This window comes from Taudactylus pleione, unplaced genomic scaffold (genome assembly GCF_031769625.1).
Source record: "Taudactylus pleione unplaced genomic scaffold, aTauple2 ptg000374l, whole genome shotgun sequence".
In the NCBI taxonomy this organism is placed as follows: domain Eukaryota; kingdom Metazoa; phylum Chordata; class Amphibia; order Anura; family Myobatrachidae; genus Taudactylus; species Taudactylus pleione.
This window is the reverse complement of record NW_028284775.1, coordinates 2971605-2992021: the sequence shown is the minus strand read 5'-3', so window position 1 is coordinate 2992021 and position 20417 is coordinate 2971605. Positions and strand designations below refer to the sequence as shown.

At 40.3% G+C, this 20417-nt stretch overlaps 1 protein-coding gene and 1 pseudogene across 1 annotated transcript in view; one reads left to right on the top strand and one right to left on the bottom strand.

Annotated features, from left to right (window-relative positions):
* The window catches only part of F5 (coagulation factor V), a 143758-nt gene extending 133376 nt beyond the window's left edge, over window positions 1–10382 (bottom strand). The window contains exons 1-2 of the mRNA XM_088444919.1: window positions 10216–10382; window positions 4542–4624 (exon numbers count right to left, since the gene is read on the bottom strand). Of these exons, the coding sequence (XP_088301045.1) occupies window positions 4542–4624; window positions 10216–10382 (250 nt within the window). The remainder of the gene's footprint in view (window positions 1–4541; window positions 4625–10215) is intronic.
* Window positions 10383–14549: 4167 nt separating this feature from the next.
* On the top strand, window positions 14550–14669 carry LOC148508181 (5S ribosomal RNA; annotated as a pseudogene).
* Window positions 14670–20417: the final 5748 nt, after the last annotated feature.

The window sequence follows — 20417 nt, the reverse complement described above, 5'->3', positions numbered from 1 at the left end:
TAATGTTCAGCTCCAGTCAAGGGAGCTTTTACTTCCTTGAAAATTTTTCCATGGTCTGGTACAGACCTCGGGTACCATTATCCTGCATATAACCTAAACAGACCTTTAAAAATACATTCTAACCTGTGATACTCTTTGTATTGCATGCAAAACAAAACAAAAGTTACCGCAAAACATTAATTCTAATCAAAATTATACTAAAGAAACCTCTCAGTCATCAGCCTTCCCCAAAACAGTAGACACTGCTTTCATATTTTCATGTTGTTCTGAGGTCAATCTTTGTAAATGTGTCTCCGGAAATTTTCCATACTGGACGCTGTGCCGATGGTCACGCACAATTTCAATGATATTTGATCTGCGCATACACAGGAGCTGTACTGCACATGTGCAGATCTGGTCCTGCGACATCAAAAGCCACAGCATGATGGACTTGCTATTGGCGTTGGGTGGCAGCAGTGGGGAGCATTTCAGTAAACAGAGGCGTGCAGAAGCCAGTGGCTGCATCCACGTGCGCAGTTGCACTGGTTTTGGCAGCATGGTTTTGCAGAACATCCTGAGTAACCTGAGGATTACTCAGGTGTCCAATGGCCACCCAGTGTTCACGCAGTGGATCCGATTCTGCATCTCTGGACTCAGTCAGCGGATCTGAGGTAGCCAGCAATGGGCATCTTTTTACTAAAGACACCACCTGCTGCATTAGAATATATACACAAATCCTCTGCATCAGAAGTTGCAGCACCGATCCACACACTGTGTCCATCTCTGAATCCGGCCCACAGTACAGATTTTAAAGGCACAAAATTGTCTAAAATGTTGACAGATATGTAACTGAACTATACAACACACCTTATTCTATATACAGTAATGATAGTAGTGGTGATAATGATTATTGATTTGTAAGGAGTCACAGTATTCTGCAGCTCCAGATAGTTAGTAAAACAGCCTACAAGAACAAGGACTTACAAGGGTAATGGAGTGACCAGCTTTTCAGAAAGCTCGCAATTGAAAGAGCTTGGATATGAGAAGCAGGTGAGTGGAGATGGGGAGAGTTGTGACAGCCTAATTGTGGGAGCATTATAGGTGGGATTAGGGTAAGCTTTAATAAAGATTTGAAAGCTATGGCAAAGTTCTAACTGTAAAGCGCAAGATTAATAAGTCTGATCCGGTGCAGTCGGTTATCCTATGAGTGGGAACCAGCAAGAGAGATGTGTAAGTGGATATCAGAGTTGGTTATCAGAGAGGAAATAGATGCAGGTCAGCGTTAGACCTGGGAAGAAGTGAGGAAGAGTAATTTGAGTTAATGTTTGAGATGCATGAAGTTATGGTGCCAGATCCGATTTAAGAGAGGAGTGGTCCGTGTGCAGGGTCCGATCAAGCCCCCTCCTCTCCGGCGGTGCATTCGATTCCGGGATTGTGCCAGAGCCTATTGTTTCCGGAACATGGCATCTGTGCCACGTTTCCGGGACATATCTACTGTGCATGCTCAAATTGCCAGAAAATGTCCATTGTGCCATTTTTCGGGGATTTCTGCAGCTCCGCTGCTAGCGCCTGGCCGATTTTGCGGGTAATTATATTTATTTGGGTGCAGAGTGTGCGGGTTGTGGGCCCCCCTGGATTCTGAAGCATATGGGGGCCAAAGTAGGAGTTTGCAGAGCCGTGCTGTGAATGTAAACTGATGAGAAGGTGATTCTTGTCACTGCATTTTTGATATATTAAATTGCGTGAAAAGGGCATATTCTAGCAATATTACAAAGGTAAATGCAACAGGACAGCGGGAGAGACTGGATGTGAGAAGCAAAGCCTTTGGAGACTGAGGACAGTGTTGTTAGCAGTGATGACTGGAATGCAGAAATAGGATAAACCAGTGTTTCCTAATCTCGGTCCTCAAGGCACACCAACAGTCCAGGTTTTAGTGATTTCCATGCTTAAGCACAGATGGTTAAATTAAAATAACTGAGGTACTAATTAAGATACATGTGCTCAAGTGTGGCTATCCTTGAAGCCTGGAATGCTAGTGTGCCTTAAGGACCGTGGTTGGGAACCCCTGGGATAAACTGTGTTATGGACATGTTGAACTTTAATGTTTAATGTTGGGATATCTATACGGAAATATATATTTTAGTCACACAAAATAGTAGGGTAAGGGAGAGGGCAGGGGAGGAGAGGTAGATTTCTGTGGTGTAAGCCTAGAGGTTTTACTAGAGAAAGAATGTGCACATTATCTCACCAACATAAGATGTGTACAGCAGCAAAAAGCAGATAGCTAATATCAAAGACTTGTTTCAGTTTAAAATATGGCTGGAGTACAGGGGAGGATATATGCCAGAGAAAGATACACACCACCATAAGTACCATCATGTGGGGAGGCTTGCTGAGACATATAGTTACACAGCAAAATACAATATTTTTACTACTATCAATTGCATCACACTACATAACAAACCCGGCACCCGCCGCTCCAGGGGTGCCGGGGATAGCCCCGGGCTATCGGCCTAGGCCTGGGATGCCCTGGAGAGGCGGACCCCTTCATTGGGGGGTCCCAAGCTCCCCAGAGATCCTTGGCCTGGGCTGACTAGCAGTCAGGGGTAATGCTTTGGCTGGGGGACCCGGGGAAAGGGCTCCCCTGGCTGTGGCATTACCCCCCCCCCCGCTAGAAAAAGTTTGGTGCTGGTTCTGGAATTTACAGGGGAATCCTACGCATTTTTTTTCCCTGTATTTCCAGAACCAGTACCAGACCAGAGCCAAGTGCTGGTTGCGGTAAATACAGGTTACCCCTAAGTAATTTGTCCCCTGTATTTTGGAAAGAGAGGCTGGTTCTGAATAGCCTGGTGCTGGTTGTGCTTAATACAAGGGACACCTACGTCGTTTGTCCCCTGTATTTAGCACAACCAGTACTGGGTCTCCAAAGCCCGGGCAGGTTGTTCTTTGGAGATGGGGCATGCAGTTTTTTTTTAAATTTTAACACAGGATTTAATTTTTTTAGACACAGAAGCACAGACAGATCTCACTGAACCTACTGTGTCAGCCAGAATAGAGTTGTCAGTGATGGGTAAGTATGATGAGATGTGAAACTCGAATTGAGAAAGGTGTTCTATTTGAGATTTCTATTTGGGGTTCGTATTGGCATCTTTTGCTGACGATTTGCACTATTTATCGGCCGTGATGACAATACGAATCCTTAGTAAATTTCAAGGTCCTATTGCTTTCTATGACAAAGTGCTGCTGAGTTTTACCAATGGTGTATGTGTCCAAAAACATGTTACCGTCCGATTTGCGTGATCAGACAATTTTTAGACATTGAATAGAGCAAAGTCGGGCGAGTTTAGCCTTTAGTAAATTCCGAATATGCATTTATCGTCCGATTTTGCCGCATTCGATGTAATTCGCCCTTAATAAATCTACCCCTAAGACCAAGAAGTATACTTTGAATTACATGTTTGCATGAAGCTGGCCATGCAGGATTTTATCTACTATATAAAAGCGAAAATTTGTCCTTCTGTCTTTCTATACAAATCCACAGTTTACAAGCCACGATCGTGAAATTTTACATACGAGCGTATTAAAACACGGCGGAGCCAACTAAAAAAAATTTAAATTTGAAATTAATTACTGTTAAGTTTTAATTAATGAAAAACCACAATTTTTGCATAGCATTCGCCCTCTACAGGTCAGGGATGGAATTACAAAATGATTTAACTTGTCTACAATTTTTTTCTTTTCTATCTTCTCTACTAAATCAAAATTAATTACTGTTACTTCTTAATTAATTAAAAAATAAAATTTTTGCATAGCATTCGCCCTCTACAGGTCAGGTACGGAATTACAAAAGGATTTAGCTTATAACTATTTTTACTTTTTTATCTTCTCTACTGTATCAAAGTGAAAATTTTTCCTTCTGTACTTCTGTTTTTCTCTACAAATCCAGTTTACAAGTAAAGATCGTGACATTTTACATACCAGCATATTAAAATTGGCGGAGGCAACTAAAAAAATGTTAGATCGAAATTAATTACTGTTAATTTTTAATTAACTTAAAAACACAATTTTTGCTAGACGCTCATTCGCTTTACCAGCATTCTCAGCTCTCTGACTATACCAAATTACGCAACATTTACTTCTTTCTTCCAACTGTGTCAAAATGATGACTGTGCAAGGACCCTGCTGTACTGTGAGCTGCCAAAATATTACACATGGAATGCTTCTCCCAAAGTTTTTCTGCGTAGAAAACAGGGAGTTGCTGTAGATGGTCATCCTGGTATCAGAGCAACAGAAGCTCTTGGCTGTGTTTACACTGAACATCCTACAAATTTTGAATGCTTCTATCTCCAAAGTTTGCTTTACACCGTTACAGGTCCTACTTCCTTCGAAGACATCAGGACTGTTGATGGGGAAGTTTGTCACACTTTTCGTAAGGCCTGCCTAAGGAGAGGTTGGTTGGAGGATGATGTGTAAACAAACATTCTTAAAATCCCGGGCAATGCTGGGTAATCCAGCTAGTACTATATAAATATGTGAGTTTTTATTTATGAGAACAATCTTACCTGACAGTTTGGATACTGGTTTTGCTTTCTGAAAACCTTCTTCATATTCCCTGTAAATCATCTTCTTCAAGACATAGTCAGAACTGAAAAACGAACAGTATCATCTTGATGAATGACTCAGCCCCAACATTTTTATTAACATAGCTGAATTAATAATACATTTACACACAAGAGATTACTACAACATCAAATAACACAGGTCTGCGATGAAAAAGCTTTTTTAACGAATTTATGTGATAGTTATATATTTTTGAGCTTGTGAACACGAAAATTACTCCCGATTTTGCATATCACATCACGTTTTTCTGCAAAACATGTATTTATGAATACGTTTTTTTTTTCATATTCTTTAAAGTAATAAATGTAAATGTAAATTTTGCCTACATTTATTATAAAACATTGTCTTAAATGAATTCAGTCGGTAGTATAGAACGTTGCAATTCAGTTCTCGTCATAAAACTTCCTAGCCCAGTGCCAGATTAGGTCCATATGGCCCTGGAGCTGAAATTTACAAAGGGCGTAAACCCCATACTGTCTAAAGGAACATTGCACACATACTACAAGGTGAGCTGGCAAAGGTGGAACCAAATACAACAGATGCAACACAGTTTTGTCCTGTGCCGGCTCATTTTAACCCCTGCCTACCACCACATACACACACACACTCACAGTACACACTACACACACACAGTACATATACAATACACACCACTCATACAGTACAAGTGATTTCAAAATTTTTAGGCTGTCAAGGATCCAAACTACAAAGAAATTGTCAGGGAAATGCTTAATAGTTACAGAAACCTTGGCTGCAATATGAGTTTAAATGTACATTTTTGAATTCCCATATTGAGCATTTCCTGAATAATCTCGGAGACTACAGTGAAGAACAGGGTGAATGGTTCTACCAAGACATTAAAGATGTAGAAAGAAGATACCAGGGTCGTTGGGATGTCAGCATGATGGCTGACTAGTGCTGGATGATACACAGAGACGACACAGAAAAAGCTTATATGCGAAAAGCGACAAAACGAGGTTTGAAGACAAAAAACAAGATATTAACGATTATTTTCAATAATTATGGTTTTGTTTCTATTATTGTTTGATTTTATTGTTATTTTATTATGTAATTAAGACAAAAACACAGTGATATCATCTACACTTCGTATTTCACAATAAATGTGTCAAAAACAATTAAACTTCTTGTTTTTTCTTAAAATATATGTAACCCTCTTATAGGTAAATATGATGTGGTAATTTTTTTTAATTTACTATTTCTTGATGTACACAGGAGTATAATTAAGAATATAAAAGCTTTCAATACCTTAAATTTTGCAGACTTGTGTAATTAATGTACAGTATGTATAAATTATATTTGGACACACGCTGGGATGTGAATTATCAATAGGGTAAAATGCCAACATAATGCAAACTCTTAAAAGCCCACTGTTTACTAAAATATGAAAAAACATTATGCAAGATTCACAAATTTGGCCGCGCAGCCTGAGGTTGTAAGGTTGCCATGGTGATCTAAACTTCTGGTAAAGCTTCCCATGTGATCCCCGGACACACATGTGGGCTCCATGTATGTTCTGTGGGTTCCATGCATGTTATAATTACTTATATTTATTCTACAGAAATTAAAAATCACTCAGAATAATTGAATAAATTTCAAAATTACGCAATATGACGGGGAGGCACTGCTATTAATAACCCTGCGTCAGGCGCACCTCTGGGACTCCCAGGTTCAGGCGCAGTGCGCCTGACAGGCGCCTGTTATAAAATCGTCATTAGCACCTAATTAACTCAATTCTAACATTCTTAAAGTGATCAGTGTGACCTTCATTAGGATGTACAAAGAGAGAATATATGGAAATCTGATTCACAAAACCACATCTATTAACTTTAAAGCAACTAAAACAAAAAATACTAAATTTTAAGAGGTGCAGTGTGCCTTAGAGGCCACCCTGGACAAACCTACATATTTCCGCAAAATACCCACAACCTTTGTAATTTTCATTCAGAAAATGAGCAAAATACACAAAATTGTGAGAAAATAAAAAGAAATACATACCTTCAAAAGTCGGACGAGTTCGGGCGCAATGAGCCCGAGAGGCCAAGAAGGTCACTACTGCACTCCACGCAGGCAGCGGGAAAACTGACTAGGGAGGTTTCAAACAGCACCTAGAGATAGGAAGGTACTAGGAGGGGCAGACCACTATGCCCCCTTGCGGCAAAGAGGTGAGCGAGAACAGCTTTGTGGCGCCTGTCAGGCCATCTGCACCTGACGCAGGGTTATTATATCCAGCTACTGCGCCATCTAGGTGGTAGTAGTGATCACAGGTTTAACAGGCTAGGGCTGGGTGCACAAATCAGTAGTAGGTAGGCTGGGGTTACCAGCATTAAAATATTAGTTTAATACAAATGGAACTTGACATTATGTCCACCTTATCAATGGATAAATAAATCACTTGCATTCAATGCTTCTATATATATAAAACTAACACACATACTAACATTTTAAAATAATTTACAAACGTGATATTTAGGTCAGAACATATTATATAGCCAAAGATAGCAGTATTCAGTGCTTCAGCATAGTATAAAGTTAGGGCTATATCCAATTAGCCGCAATAACGATACATTTTCTCCGGAGAATAAATTTTGGGTTATTCGCCCGAATTTGCAGATTATCGCATGTTTGCGCGCTCCGTTTTATCGGGAAATCCTATAACAAAAGTCGTGATAACACATTCACCTAATGATTCTTGTAGGTAAAAATGGGAAAATCAACCTGTACCCCCAAAAAAGGTAAAGAGGAATAGTATAGAAGTGTGTTAGTGGACACAATCAAAGGGTTTGGGGTTCTTAAATTGATTTAAAAGGCTGTTATTTGCATTTTTTACAACAGTTAAATAATGACAGAAAACAAATTTTTTTGGCCAAAATAAATGTAGTTAAAGTAGTAGTACATTAAAAGGGGTTCAAGTATATTTTTGTGTCATTAAAGTACATTTAAAAAAAAACAAAATGTAAGTACACCTGTCATTTGCACCTGCAATTCTAAAAACACCTGTCCCATCCATACAGCCCCCAAAATACCTATACCAGTACCCCATTTCCCAACACTTTTTTTTCACCCCAAAAATGACATGTCATTATTGGCCAAATTTAGCTAATTAAAAATTCATTTTTGCCTAATTAGACATTAAAAGGGGTGTCCAAGGGGTTCTGCATCAACTCCCGACATTTTTACCCAAAAATAGAGATTTAGCTCAGTTTATCATCTATTTAGATATGATGAAAACTAATTTGCGACAACTGCTACGGAAAAATTCGGAAAAACAGCAACTAATTGGGTTTTGCGATAACCATATTTGGCAAAGAGTTCGCAGTAATGAAAAAATGACAACAGTTCTTTTACAAGTCACAAACTTTTGCAAGTATTTTGGAAATCACTTTGAATAGAAAAACAGTTAAACTAAAGGTGCGTATCCACTAATCGTGCTGTCGTTTCTATGTCTGTGATGTGCCTACACTGAACGTTCAGTCATTCAGTTGTAGGCACATCCATCATCCCCATACATGCTGAACCTGACGTGATCGTCAGGTTGACCAATGATAGATGGCAAAAACGACCAACGGGCACACGCATCGCTGGTCGTTTTTGACATTTCCCTGGCCGATTTGTGAACGTTTTGCGGGCAATTAACAAGCGATTGAACGATAACGGCAGTAAATCATACCGATTCCGTATGTAATCACTGTGGCTAATTTATGCAGGCATGTCTGTGTGTTTCCAACCACTCCCTCCATCACCACCCCTAAACGCTCACAGCCTGTCACTCACTCTGCGATGGATTCCTCTGTGCACACGTAATCGCAGTGCGATCACAGCGCAGTGCTGCTTATACGCATACGCAATGGCCAGAAATCGCTTGATCAGCGTATGTAGTTGCTTTAATGATCGCTGAATCAGGCCCACAGACCGCAACAATACTCCCAGGGGGCCGTAGCAGACGGAGAAAATCCGTTCAGGACATGTGCAGTAAGGTAACACACTCCTGGCTGTGGATCGCATCTCATGCGTTAATGCCAGGCATAAACTGCATAAATTACCCATCAATAAAGACTTTTGTTATGACATATCTATATATGCCACTATCATACATTTAAATATATAACATACAATACAAGTTTTATATAAGTAATAACCTTAAGTTTTTATTTTAACTAAATGTTCAAAGATACATCACAATTTATTCTATGATTTTACTAATCCACACTAATGTAGTTCTGTGAATCTATTTATCTATGGGGCCGATTCAATTCAGCGTGCTGTGAATATCTCCGGGAAGCTGGTAAGGGGCCCATATATCAATGAGTTTTATCACAAAGAAACATGTTTAGAAACACGTTTTAAAACTTGTTGCTTATGATAATGGTGCTCCAGCCAATCCTAACTGTTATCTGTTTCAAAAGTGACAGTTGGGAGCAGTGGCGGATCCAGAGGTGGCGCCGGACGGGACTCGCTGGCAGTTAAGCTGGGTACACGTTAAATGATATGTGTAACCAGCGATGCGACGGGCGACTCCCTGCCCCCTGCTTACAGGCCAAGATATTGGGCGGCCGGTACACATTAGACGATCCAGTGCCCGACAAGTCGGCACCTGCCGCATTCCACTGCATGGGGTCATCATGCAGTGATGCAACGTCAGGTTGAGCTGCATGTAGGGTCGACCTGACGATGTGACTGAATGCCAAACGGAAGCGCGCAACAAACGACATAGTGGGTTCACACTAGAAAATTTTGACAATATGTCGGCCCGATCCGTGGGATTAGGCCAATAATTGTGTACCTAGCTTAAGTGTGGCTCCCTATTTCAATTTTGTGGAGCCGCACTGGTTGGGAGCTGACTGGCTTGAGCACCATTTATAATATGCAACGAGGTTTAAAACTCACTAATAAATGGGCCCCTAAGTCAGAGAATGCCGGTTCTCGTGAATTAACCTGCGTGTTTAGCCGCGAGAACTGGTATTCTCTGACTAAAGTGCCGGCTGTGAAGCTGATAGCGCTGCACTAAGCCAGCAAACAGCATCGCGGCCGGCACTTTAGTTGGATTAACAGCCCCCCCCCTCGCTCCCTCCCTCAGGAGGGAGCGAGATGAAATCCTTTAGTCGGCTTAACAGCTCGTTGAATTGAATATCTCCGGGACCAACTTCCCATAGATATTCACAGAGCAATGAATTGAATTGGCCTCTATCTATCTATCTATCTATCTATCTACATAAACTCTCTATAATTAAAATTACAATATGCAAAAAGAAACTGCAGGTAAACTCATACAATATGATAGCGTTCTGACATACTATACAGTCTACTATATGCTTGGATTTTCAGTTATGATTGGTCATTGCTGTGCAGAAGGTATACCTACAAATTACCTTGGACTTTGTATCAGCACACTATCGTTTTGAATATGTGTATATGTATATATCTTATGATTCCATGAATTTAAAAGTGATAGGGTCCTGGATATATACCACGTAATAAAGAAGTAAACATGCCTACTGTAGCCTCACAATCTGAAGTATTAAAACCACCAAATTCTGCAATAAAACAAAACAATTGCAAAAGATCCGCTTGTATTGTGACATAATTTGTATGCATTACCTCTGATTCTGTCCATTGCTGTAGTCCCAGTCACTTATCACAGCAGCCACATAATATTCCCTCACTAATCCAGTGACAGATGGGGTGATCTGAGCCAGGGTGCCCACCAAAAGTAACAGGAACACGGGCATGGAATGGTATTTCTCTAGGTCCATAGTGACCCTCATTAGTCCATGCAGACTTGCACTCTTTTAAAAGTCCCCAAATCGCTCTGTCAACAGTGCTGAGCGTAAACGGATCAATAAATCTGACCTCTTGTCCCAGGCATTGACATCATGTCCAGCAGTGATGAGACTCCCACTGCTGCCCAGGACAGCAGCCTTTAACACACTACGATGTAATGTGCCTGAGGGTCAGAGGAAACTGCAGGACGTGAAGGAAACCAACTCATGCTGGACTGCAGCAGTAAACAGGGTGATGCTGCTGCTGCTTGTGCTTCGTTCTCACAGGTCAGGGAGGGAGGGAAATTAGCAAAATCACAGTGTGATTCTCATATTTCACAGACAGGTCTGATAGGGAGCACAGTCACTCACAGCCCCACTCATGAGTTCTTTTAAAAACTATTTAGACAGGGGGGTGGTAAGGTTAAATATTAATCATTTTACTTACAGTAAAATACACAGGCCACCTCAATGCCTGACTTCTGGGAAAGCTTTGGAGCAAATTTAACATATTGATATTCAATTGGGACATACTTAAAATTACATCCGTCATTATATATATATATATATATATATATATATATATATGTCCAACAATGTCCCAGCACTCACTCATTGATAATAGAACTACTTGCGCTGGTGCCCTCCTAGGAACAAGGCTGTTCCAATACATAGGCAAGAAAAAACTGGCGGCACTCTGCGTCTATTAAAATGTATTTCTTTAACCCAACGGCGTTTCGGGTGGGTGCGGATCCTTGATAACGGGCACCTGCCCGAAACGCTGTTGGATTAAAGAAATACATTTTAACAGACGCAGAATGCCGCCAGTTTTTTCTTGCCTATATATACAGTATATATATATATATATATATATATATAAAAGGAATGGCAGCGGCACTCCCAGGACCTCTAATGCAAAGAATCACACCACACTGGGGTAGTTCAGTCCAACGTTTCAGTCAGAAGACTTTTATCAAGAACACAACGTGAAAACATGAAGTACAGTACATACCTTTATAGAACACATGTGATTGTGTAATGAGAAGACACGCTACTTGGCACTGCTGGGGTAGACACTACCGACGATTTATATCAGTCACTCCTTAAATTAAAGAAAAAAGAAATTGACTATTACCTACACGGAGTGACGTTATCTGATTATCACAAAGAACGCAAGATCCCCAGGGGGTTTCATATTAAAAACGTGCCCACCATAGGGAGAAATAACATCGAATTCTGCAGGCGTTGGGTCGCAGTATTAAACAAATGCTCCCTTGACTTAATTTTGTTGGTGATTGAAGAGTCCGGAAGGGAGTTGAATAGCATTAAAGAAAAAACAAAAGCATTTGACACTACTCACAAGAATACTTTTATTAGTGATACTACCACAGACTGGTTTTGCTAAATTAAATTCACAAGTGGAGGAGTACAAGAAGGAATTAATTAAATATAAAAAGGAGAAACTACAAAAGGTTAATACGGATTACCAAGAACAGAGAGTTTATTCTTGGGCAACAGGGAGAGTATTACCAAATCGTCAACAAAGAACTAGGTTCAGAAAAACAAGAACCTATTTCGACACAGACCAATCAAGCGGGGCAAATTCTTCCCAAAGTGAACAAGACACTACCACCACCCCTGCTTCTCATAAACCCCCTTTAGGGGTTACCACGCGTGCAAAAAGTGGAGATGGACCCGCACGCGACGTGGAGGGCAGAACAATAGGGAGAGGAAGAAGACCCTACAAAAGGAGAATTTGATTGTGAACTTATCCAGTAAAACTCTCTCTGCAACAGAAAAAGAGGTGTTGAATAAAGGTTTATCCTTTATACCCACGTGTCAGTTTGATAGTTTCTGTTGAAAAAAGACCTTTGGCGTCTTAACCGTAATCTAAAACTTAAAGAGTTTTATTCAGCATCACAGGACGACAACATGACTTACTCTAAAGGACCAATACAGAGGAAATCATCTTTTGAACCCCAATCCCACAATGCCTCTATCAAGAGTTTTGTAAGACTTCTAGATCACAATGTAACTATGGATGTTAAGAATCAACAGAGGATACATCACAATATGACGAAGGAGGAAAACAAAGCATTAGTAGCACTGAGCAAGAATAGAGACATTGTGATTCGCGCCGCGGATAAGGGTGGTGCATTGGTCATATAAGACATAAGTGCTTATAAGGAAGAATTGTATCGTAAATTGAATGATCAGACTGTATATGAACGTTTGGATCATGACCCCACCAAATGGTATAAACAGGAGCTAGAGGACATCTTACAAGAAGCAGTTTTCAATAAATGGATCGATCAGGATTCAGCATCTAATAACCAGTAAACCAACAGTACCATTGCTTTATACACTACCCAAAATACATAAGTCACTTCTGTCACCTCCAGGTCGTCCGATCATTTTGGCTAGGAATTCTTTATATAGTCCTATCTCTAAGTATTTAGACTTTTATGCACAACCTCTTATTAAGGAGGAACCAACTTTTCTCAAGGATACAAATTCACTTTTAGAGAAATTACATCATCTTGAAAATTTGCCTGAGACTTTATTGTTGTGTACTATAGATGTTGTATCCCTCTACAGGAGCATTCCACACACAGAAGGTTTGGAAAGCATGGAACAATTTTTACGGGCTCATGATGGTTACACGGGCCCTAATATCACTTTTTATATTAATTTGCTTCAAAAGACATTAACGAGAAATTACTTTTTGTTTGACAGCTCCTTTTTTCGACAGAGAAAAGGGTGTGCAATGGGTTCTACGTAGCACCTTCTTTCGCCAATATTTACATGTTCGCAGTGGAAAAAGCACTCTTTTTCGACAATTTTGACTTCAATAAACATGTGCTTTTCTTTACCAGATATATCGATGATATCCTGGTAGTATGGTCAGGCACTGAACAGGACTTTATATCTGCCATGACCAGGATCAACACCATGCATAATCACATCAAATTCACCCATGAATATAGTTTTGACACAGTACATAATTTGGATGTGAATATTAATTGGACTGGTACTAACTTTAATACAAGCGTTTACACCAAACCAAAGGATTGCAACACTGTCCTTAATGCTCAGAGTCATCATCCAATCGCTCTAAAAAAATCTTTACCATACTCACAGTTTCTTAGAATTTACAGGATCACCAACAATGATATCAACGCAGAGATAGAAATCAATAAAATGATGCTTAAATTTCTAAACAGAGGATATGTATGGGGTGATTTAATCGCGGCTAAACATAAAGCCATTGAGAAAAAGAAGAATCCTGGCAGGATTCAAACAGAACTTGACAGCAACAAATCCACCATGATCTTTATCAGCAAATTTAACACAGCAAGTAAGGTGGTTATGAAAAACACGAAAAGATTGTGGCCAATTATTAACACTGACCCTAATTTGAAACCTCTTAAAGATTCAAGGATCATGTTGGGACATGAAAGAGGCAAGAACTTGAAAGACTGGTTGGTTCACAATGATGTTTCTGTAGAGCACATGCATCCTGAAATCCATTTTTTAACTAAAAAAGCAGAATGTTATAAATGTATTGGATGTACCACATCCCGACATATGGAAACAGGCCCAGACGTGGTACACCCCCACTCGGGAAGAGGTATACTGCTTAAATATGTGTTAACTTGTACTAGTAAGTACATCGTTTACATCATTCGCTGTCCCTGTGATTTGGCTTATATAGGGAAAACTTCCTGTACAGCTTGCATCAGAATGGCGCAACATCGCACGGCTATCTGACAAGTATTGGAGGGCAAAGAAATTGACCAACCAGTGGCACGACATTTTTGTGACTTTTGCCATCCATTGGCAACTTTATCTTATAAGATCATCGACCACGTTCCCTTGTCTAGAAGAGGAGGCAACAGAGACAAGCAACTGCTACAATTAGAAGCCTTTTGGATACATCGCATGAACACAGTATCCCCCGGTGGATTGAATGAGAACTTGTCTCTTGCTTGTTTCTTTTGAAGTCTGTTTCTTACAGGTTGGAGTGATTTTCACACTCCATTTGGGTCAGTTTTATGGTCCTCCTTGTAGTGGAGTTGACACCATTCAGGTACCGGACTTGATCCGATCGGCTATTCTTTTATCTTTTTCACTACATGGACGTCTGGTGACACGGCATCCAGTATATCCAGTGTTTACAACCATACTAACGCTGAAAATGCCCAATCTCGTCTGATCTAGGAAGTGATACTGCGTTTGGCCTGGTTAGTACTAGGGAGGGGGACCACCTAGGAATACCAGGTGTTGTAACCTTATTTATTGGATTACTTATGTTGCCATATGTTGCTTTCTCCCAATTTGATTTGTGATCATTTCATGACTTTATTCCAGTCTTCCTCTTATTATAGCCGATTGGACAACAGGTTATCGATTAACTGACCCGCCTTATATATATATATATTTATATTTTTTTTTTTTGTACTAATATAGTGAGCTATGATGGTCAGATCAGCTCATATATTAATTTCAACATATATGATACAATGGATTATTGGTGCCGATCGATGAGATTTTTTGCTTCCTTTAGGGTTTGATTATAATAATAATTTTTTTGTATATTTACAGGTTGTCCTTTTATTCATTCTTTCTCTTGATTTCTGCATCACTTGTGCATTAATTATTAGGTTACCTTTTACTCTGTTGATGTGGTCTGTTGTTATTGCCACCCAGAATGGGATAATCTCATTGTGAGAAGCCCCATCGTTTATTTGTTCTGTACCTTGTAAACACGTGAGCCTACTCATTCTTTCATGCCCAGCCTTTATTTTCAGGTTTGCAACTATTATTTTAAATCATATAGTTTTTCCCAGGCAGTCCATTGATATTTGTTAATGCGCATAATTATATATGTATTTTTTCGTGTTCTATATGTATATGTTGTATGTTCATGTTTTTACCTCATGTTGTGTTTCACTCATAACTTCCACACATTCATTAATGCTCACACGATGCATTCACTATATTATGGATACTATGACTGTACGCACAATCATTCATGGTTACATATGTTTATTCATTATGCAGGTACTTTCACTTTCTTCACCATCCCCCCTCTCTGCTGGTTACCCGGGTAATAGCGTCAGGACATCAGCATCACACACCTCTCGGCGCCTGGAAAGATGAACACGCTTCTCATTACACAATCACATGTGTTCTATAAAGGTATGTACATCATGTTTTCACGTTGTGTTCTTGATAAAAGTCTTCTGACTGAAACGTTGGACTGAACTACCCCAGTGTGGTGTGATTCTTTGCATTAGAGGTCCTGGGAGTGCCGCTGCCATTCCTTTTCTATTTAAGTTGTCACAAACTACAGAGGGCACTCGGGCAAGTACTTTGGTTGATGTGGAGTGCTACCTCTTGTATTTGTTCATTATATATATATATATATATATATATATATATATTTATTATTATGTTTTTTATTTTTTTTTTATGGGTTCATAGTGGTCTGCTTTGGTACTTTGGTAACATAAATTATGTAATGCACCAGACAATAGGGAGAACAAGATATTATGAGAATGATAATAATTCTTCCAATTATCAAATACCTAGGAGAGAATACAATTATAAGAACTCGGACTTTAAACAACCACTCCCTAGATCAGAATTTCTGTCATCTAGGGAACCAAGTGTGAGACCTAAAGAATTTAACAGGAGCTATATGAGAAGGGACTCTATATAAAATAGAGATAGGGACACTAAACATAGAAGTTCACCTTTGAGTGAGCTACAAAATTACATCACTTCTCGTCCACTTTTTTTTAGACAAACCCAAACATCAAATCTCCAGAGAACTGCAATTAATAAACAGGTACCAACTCTAGGCACACCCAGAAGAATCAGAGATTCAGATTCTGGGGAAGAAGAGGGGGATTACGTTGTAAAAGGAAAAGAGAAACATCAAAGACAAGTCTAAAACTAGCTCCAAAAACTATTTTTAATCTCTCATCTAAAAAATTAACCCCTAACCAAAATTCTCTACTGGAGAGAGGATTAAAATTCTTCCCCAGTGCTAACCCAAATATTTTTTATCTTTTTGTTGAATTAAACAGAGTTAACAAATCGATGAGTAGGAAACGATTTTTTGCAACAAAAACCCTTAATAGAAAGGGGGAGGATGCTTTACCTATCACATTGGATTCAGATGATCATGTTGGCTTAAAATATTTGGAAGAACTATGGGAAGAGAATAATGTACTAAAAGATGGGAAGATAGAACCAATTAAAATCTTTGACACAAAAAGATCTCTTCCCAGATTTAAAAATAAATCTGAGTTCTGTTAAAAGTTCTAATATAGATTGCTTTTACAAAGTAACTATGAATAATTTTAAACATCTTTATGTAATATAATTTCAGAAAAGATATCGATCGCCACCAATTCTAAGTCCAACTTAAATAAATGGGAAAAAATTGCTCTAAAACAAATACTACATGATAAAACCCTGGTCATCAGTGAAGTGGACAAAGGCGGTGGGATCGTGAACCAGGACAGGGCTGACTACATACAGGAGGCCCTCAGACCGCTGGGGTATGTTGGGTTCTACACTGCTGTGGAGGGTGATCCCACTGCATCCTTCATGCATGAGTTCATCATCATGATTGATGCAGAACTTTCTGCAGGAGTCATTTCCTGGGAGGAGTGGAGATTCCTACACAATTCTCACCCTTTGATTCCTATATTCTATCACCTTCCTAAGTTCCAAAAAACCCTCACTTCACCTACTGGGTGACCTGTCATCTCTGGTGTTCACTCTCTTTTTTTTTTTTTTTGAAAAAGATTTTATTGGATTTTTGAGAGTACAATAAACAAAACACAATTGCATAGAAAGAAAAAAATGGCATAGATGGGTCAAAAGACACAAGAAGGCATAATATTCCAAGCCATATGAGAGATAACACGAACACAATTAAGCTTCGCAATTATAAATCAAAACAAACCCCTAATGTTTTTAAATGTGGTAAGAGATATCACTATCAGAAAAGAGAAGAAGGAGAGAGAGACGGAGGGGAACAAAGATGGGGAAAGCGAGGCAGTGTTAGTAAGGAAAAATAGGGAAGGTAAGTGGCAGGAAGGGAAGAGTTGGCATGTGGAGTCACTTCCAAGAGGTCATTCTAAGCTAAGTATGCGTCTCCTGATAGGCTAACCAAGGAGCCCACGTCTCCGAAATCTTAGCAACATTTTCATGAATTTGGCAAGTGATATATTCTAGATTATATGTATGCCAAATCGAGACCTGCAGGGCAGCTAAGGACGGAGGGTCCAGTTTTTTCCAAGATGATGTAATCACACAATTAGCAGCATTGAGAATATGTCTAATAAGAGATTGGGTGAGTTTATCACAGCTATTGATAGATCGCGGGAGAAGGGAAAAGGATAAGCACGGGGGAATGGAGATACTCGTGACCTGTAGAATCAACCTATGTACTTTCTCCCAATAGCCTTTAATTTTAGGGCAATGCCACCAAATGTGAGCCAGAGACCCCTCACCTCCACAGCCCATCCAGCATCTATCTGAGGACTGAGGGAAAATAGCCCAAATTCGTGTAGGGACCAGATACCACCTATACATTCTCTTATATGCGTTTTCCTTGATTCTGACATAAATGGAAGACTTCGCCGTCAGCTCTCGAATTTTGATCCATTCTTTAGGATCCAAAGGAACGCCCATGTCTCTTTCCCAGGCCAGTTCGTGCGGCTCCTTTAAGGGCCAGTTTTGACCTAGGAGAAGGTTATAGAAAATGGAAATAAGCCCTTTAGAGTCGGAATGGAGTAAGCAGAGGGACTCCAAAAGAGAATAAGATGGGTGAGACCCTGAGCCAATTACCGTGGTAAAAAGATGACGCAATTGGAGATATTGAAAGAAGTATCTTGTTGGTATTCCTAACCTATCTTGTAGATTGGAGAACTCAGGAAACGGGCAAACAGGAGCAATATCTCTCAAGAATTTAATATCCTTTGCTGTCCAAAGGGAGAAAGATTTAGGATCCAATCCAGGTACAAAAACCCCATTATTCCATAGTGGAGTCATAGCGGGTGTGATTCTGAGTCAAGGCAATTGTCCTATTGCAGTAGTCCCAAATAGACAAAGAGAAGCGAAGGGTTGGGGGAATAGAAAGGGAGGGAGGTCTAAACTTATGATCCATCCAAAAGAGAGAGTAAGGTGAATGAAAGGTAAGTAGCTGAGCTTCTAAGTCCACCCAACCCCTAGTGCAGGACAGAGCATGTGCAAGAACAGCCTGGGTTAAGTGGACAGCTAGATAGTATTTGTGGAAGTTTGGTAGCCCCAAACCCTCCTCTCTACCACGGTATCATAACATACGAAAGCGGACTCTAGGTTTACTGCTCGACCAGACAAACCTGGAGACCATCCACTGCAAGGTAGCTAAAAAGATCGAGGGGACTCTGACTGGGAGCGTCTGAAACAGGTACAGAAATCTTGGAAGCACATTCATTTTGATGGCGTTAACTCGTCCAGTCCAAGAAATAAAATGAGCTCTCCAGGTGTTCAGATCTCGGCGAATCCTATCTAAGAGTGGAGGGAAGTTGGCAGCAAATCATTTATCATAAGTGTTGGTGAGGTGGACACCGAGATATTTTATAGATCGGGAACACCATCGAAAGGAATAGGAGCTACGCAAATGAGAGATAGTTGTGGGGTCCAAGAGTATAGGTAAGACTTTAGTTTTATCCTGATTTATTTTAAAATTTGACAGGCAACCGTAGGATTGGATTTCTTCAAAGACCGCAGGGAGAGAAGAGATGGGTGGGTCAAGGTGAGAAGGACATCGTCCACGTATAGAGCCACTTTATGGTGAGACTGATAAACTGAAATGCCCGTGATTGTCGGATTGTTGCGAATGCTTGCTGCTAGGGGCTCCATGATCAGGGCAATGAGAAGCGGGGACACAGGACAACCCTGACGGGTGCCATTTAAAATACTGAAAGGAGAAGAAGCAAAACTGTTGGCCAGGACCAAAGCAGATGGGTTAAAATATAGAGAGGCAACACCATTTATAAAATTCCCTCTGAAACCAAAAGCATGAAGAGTGGATTTCAAGAAGGTCCAATCAACCCTGTCAAAGGCCTTCTCAGCATCCAAGGCCACCACCAGGGCAGAGAGCGACCTCATGTTAGCAAAATTAATGAGGTCAATGACCTTCCAGGTGTAGTCAAAGGCCTGCCGGCCGGGGATAAAACCCACCTGATCACGATTGACCAAGGAGGAAATAACACGGGCGAGGCGAGAAGCCAGGAGCTTAGCAAAGATTTTCAGATCAATATTAAGAAGGGATATTGGTCTGTAGCTAGCGTACGAGTTGGGGTCTCTACCTTCCTTATGAATAACCACTATCTCAGCCCTGGTGGTGGCCTCATCAAACTTCTGACCCGACAGAACAGAGTTATAAAGGTTCAACAGCAGAGGAGAGAGGGAGGGAAGGAATCTCTTGTACAAAGCTGCAGTAAACCCATCCGGGCCAGGGGCAGAAGAGGACTTCATGGACTTCACCACCAGCTCCAGTTCTTCATATGTGAAGTCTTCATTGAGGGCAGATACCTGTGACGCAGATAAGCAAGGCAATCTACATGAGATAAGATATGTAGAAGTGCCTGCAGAAAGAGAAGAGGGGGAGAGCTCCCGATTTTGAAGAGAATAAAGCGAAGAGTAAAAGTCCCTAAAGATATTAGCAATAGATTTGGGATCATATTGAGGGGAAACAGTAGGGTCTAGAATTTTTAGGATCCTATTTTTGGTGCACTTAGTTTGGAGCTTACGCGCTTAGATTCAATCCGCCTTATCTCCACGCTCATAGAATCTTTGTTGTAGCCATTTGAGAGTACGGGATGCCTTTGATGAGAGAAGTTGGTTCAGTTTGGCTCTACTTGAGCGAAGTCGGTGAAAGAATTTATCTTTAGGAAACCTCTGGCACTTCTCAGTTAAGACTGAGGGGGTCATTCAGACCCGGTTGTTAGCGCCTATGCGCTCGGACCGGGTCGA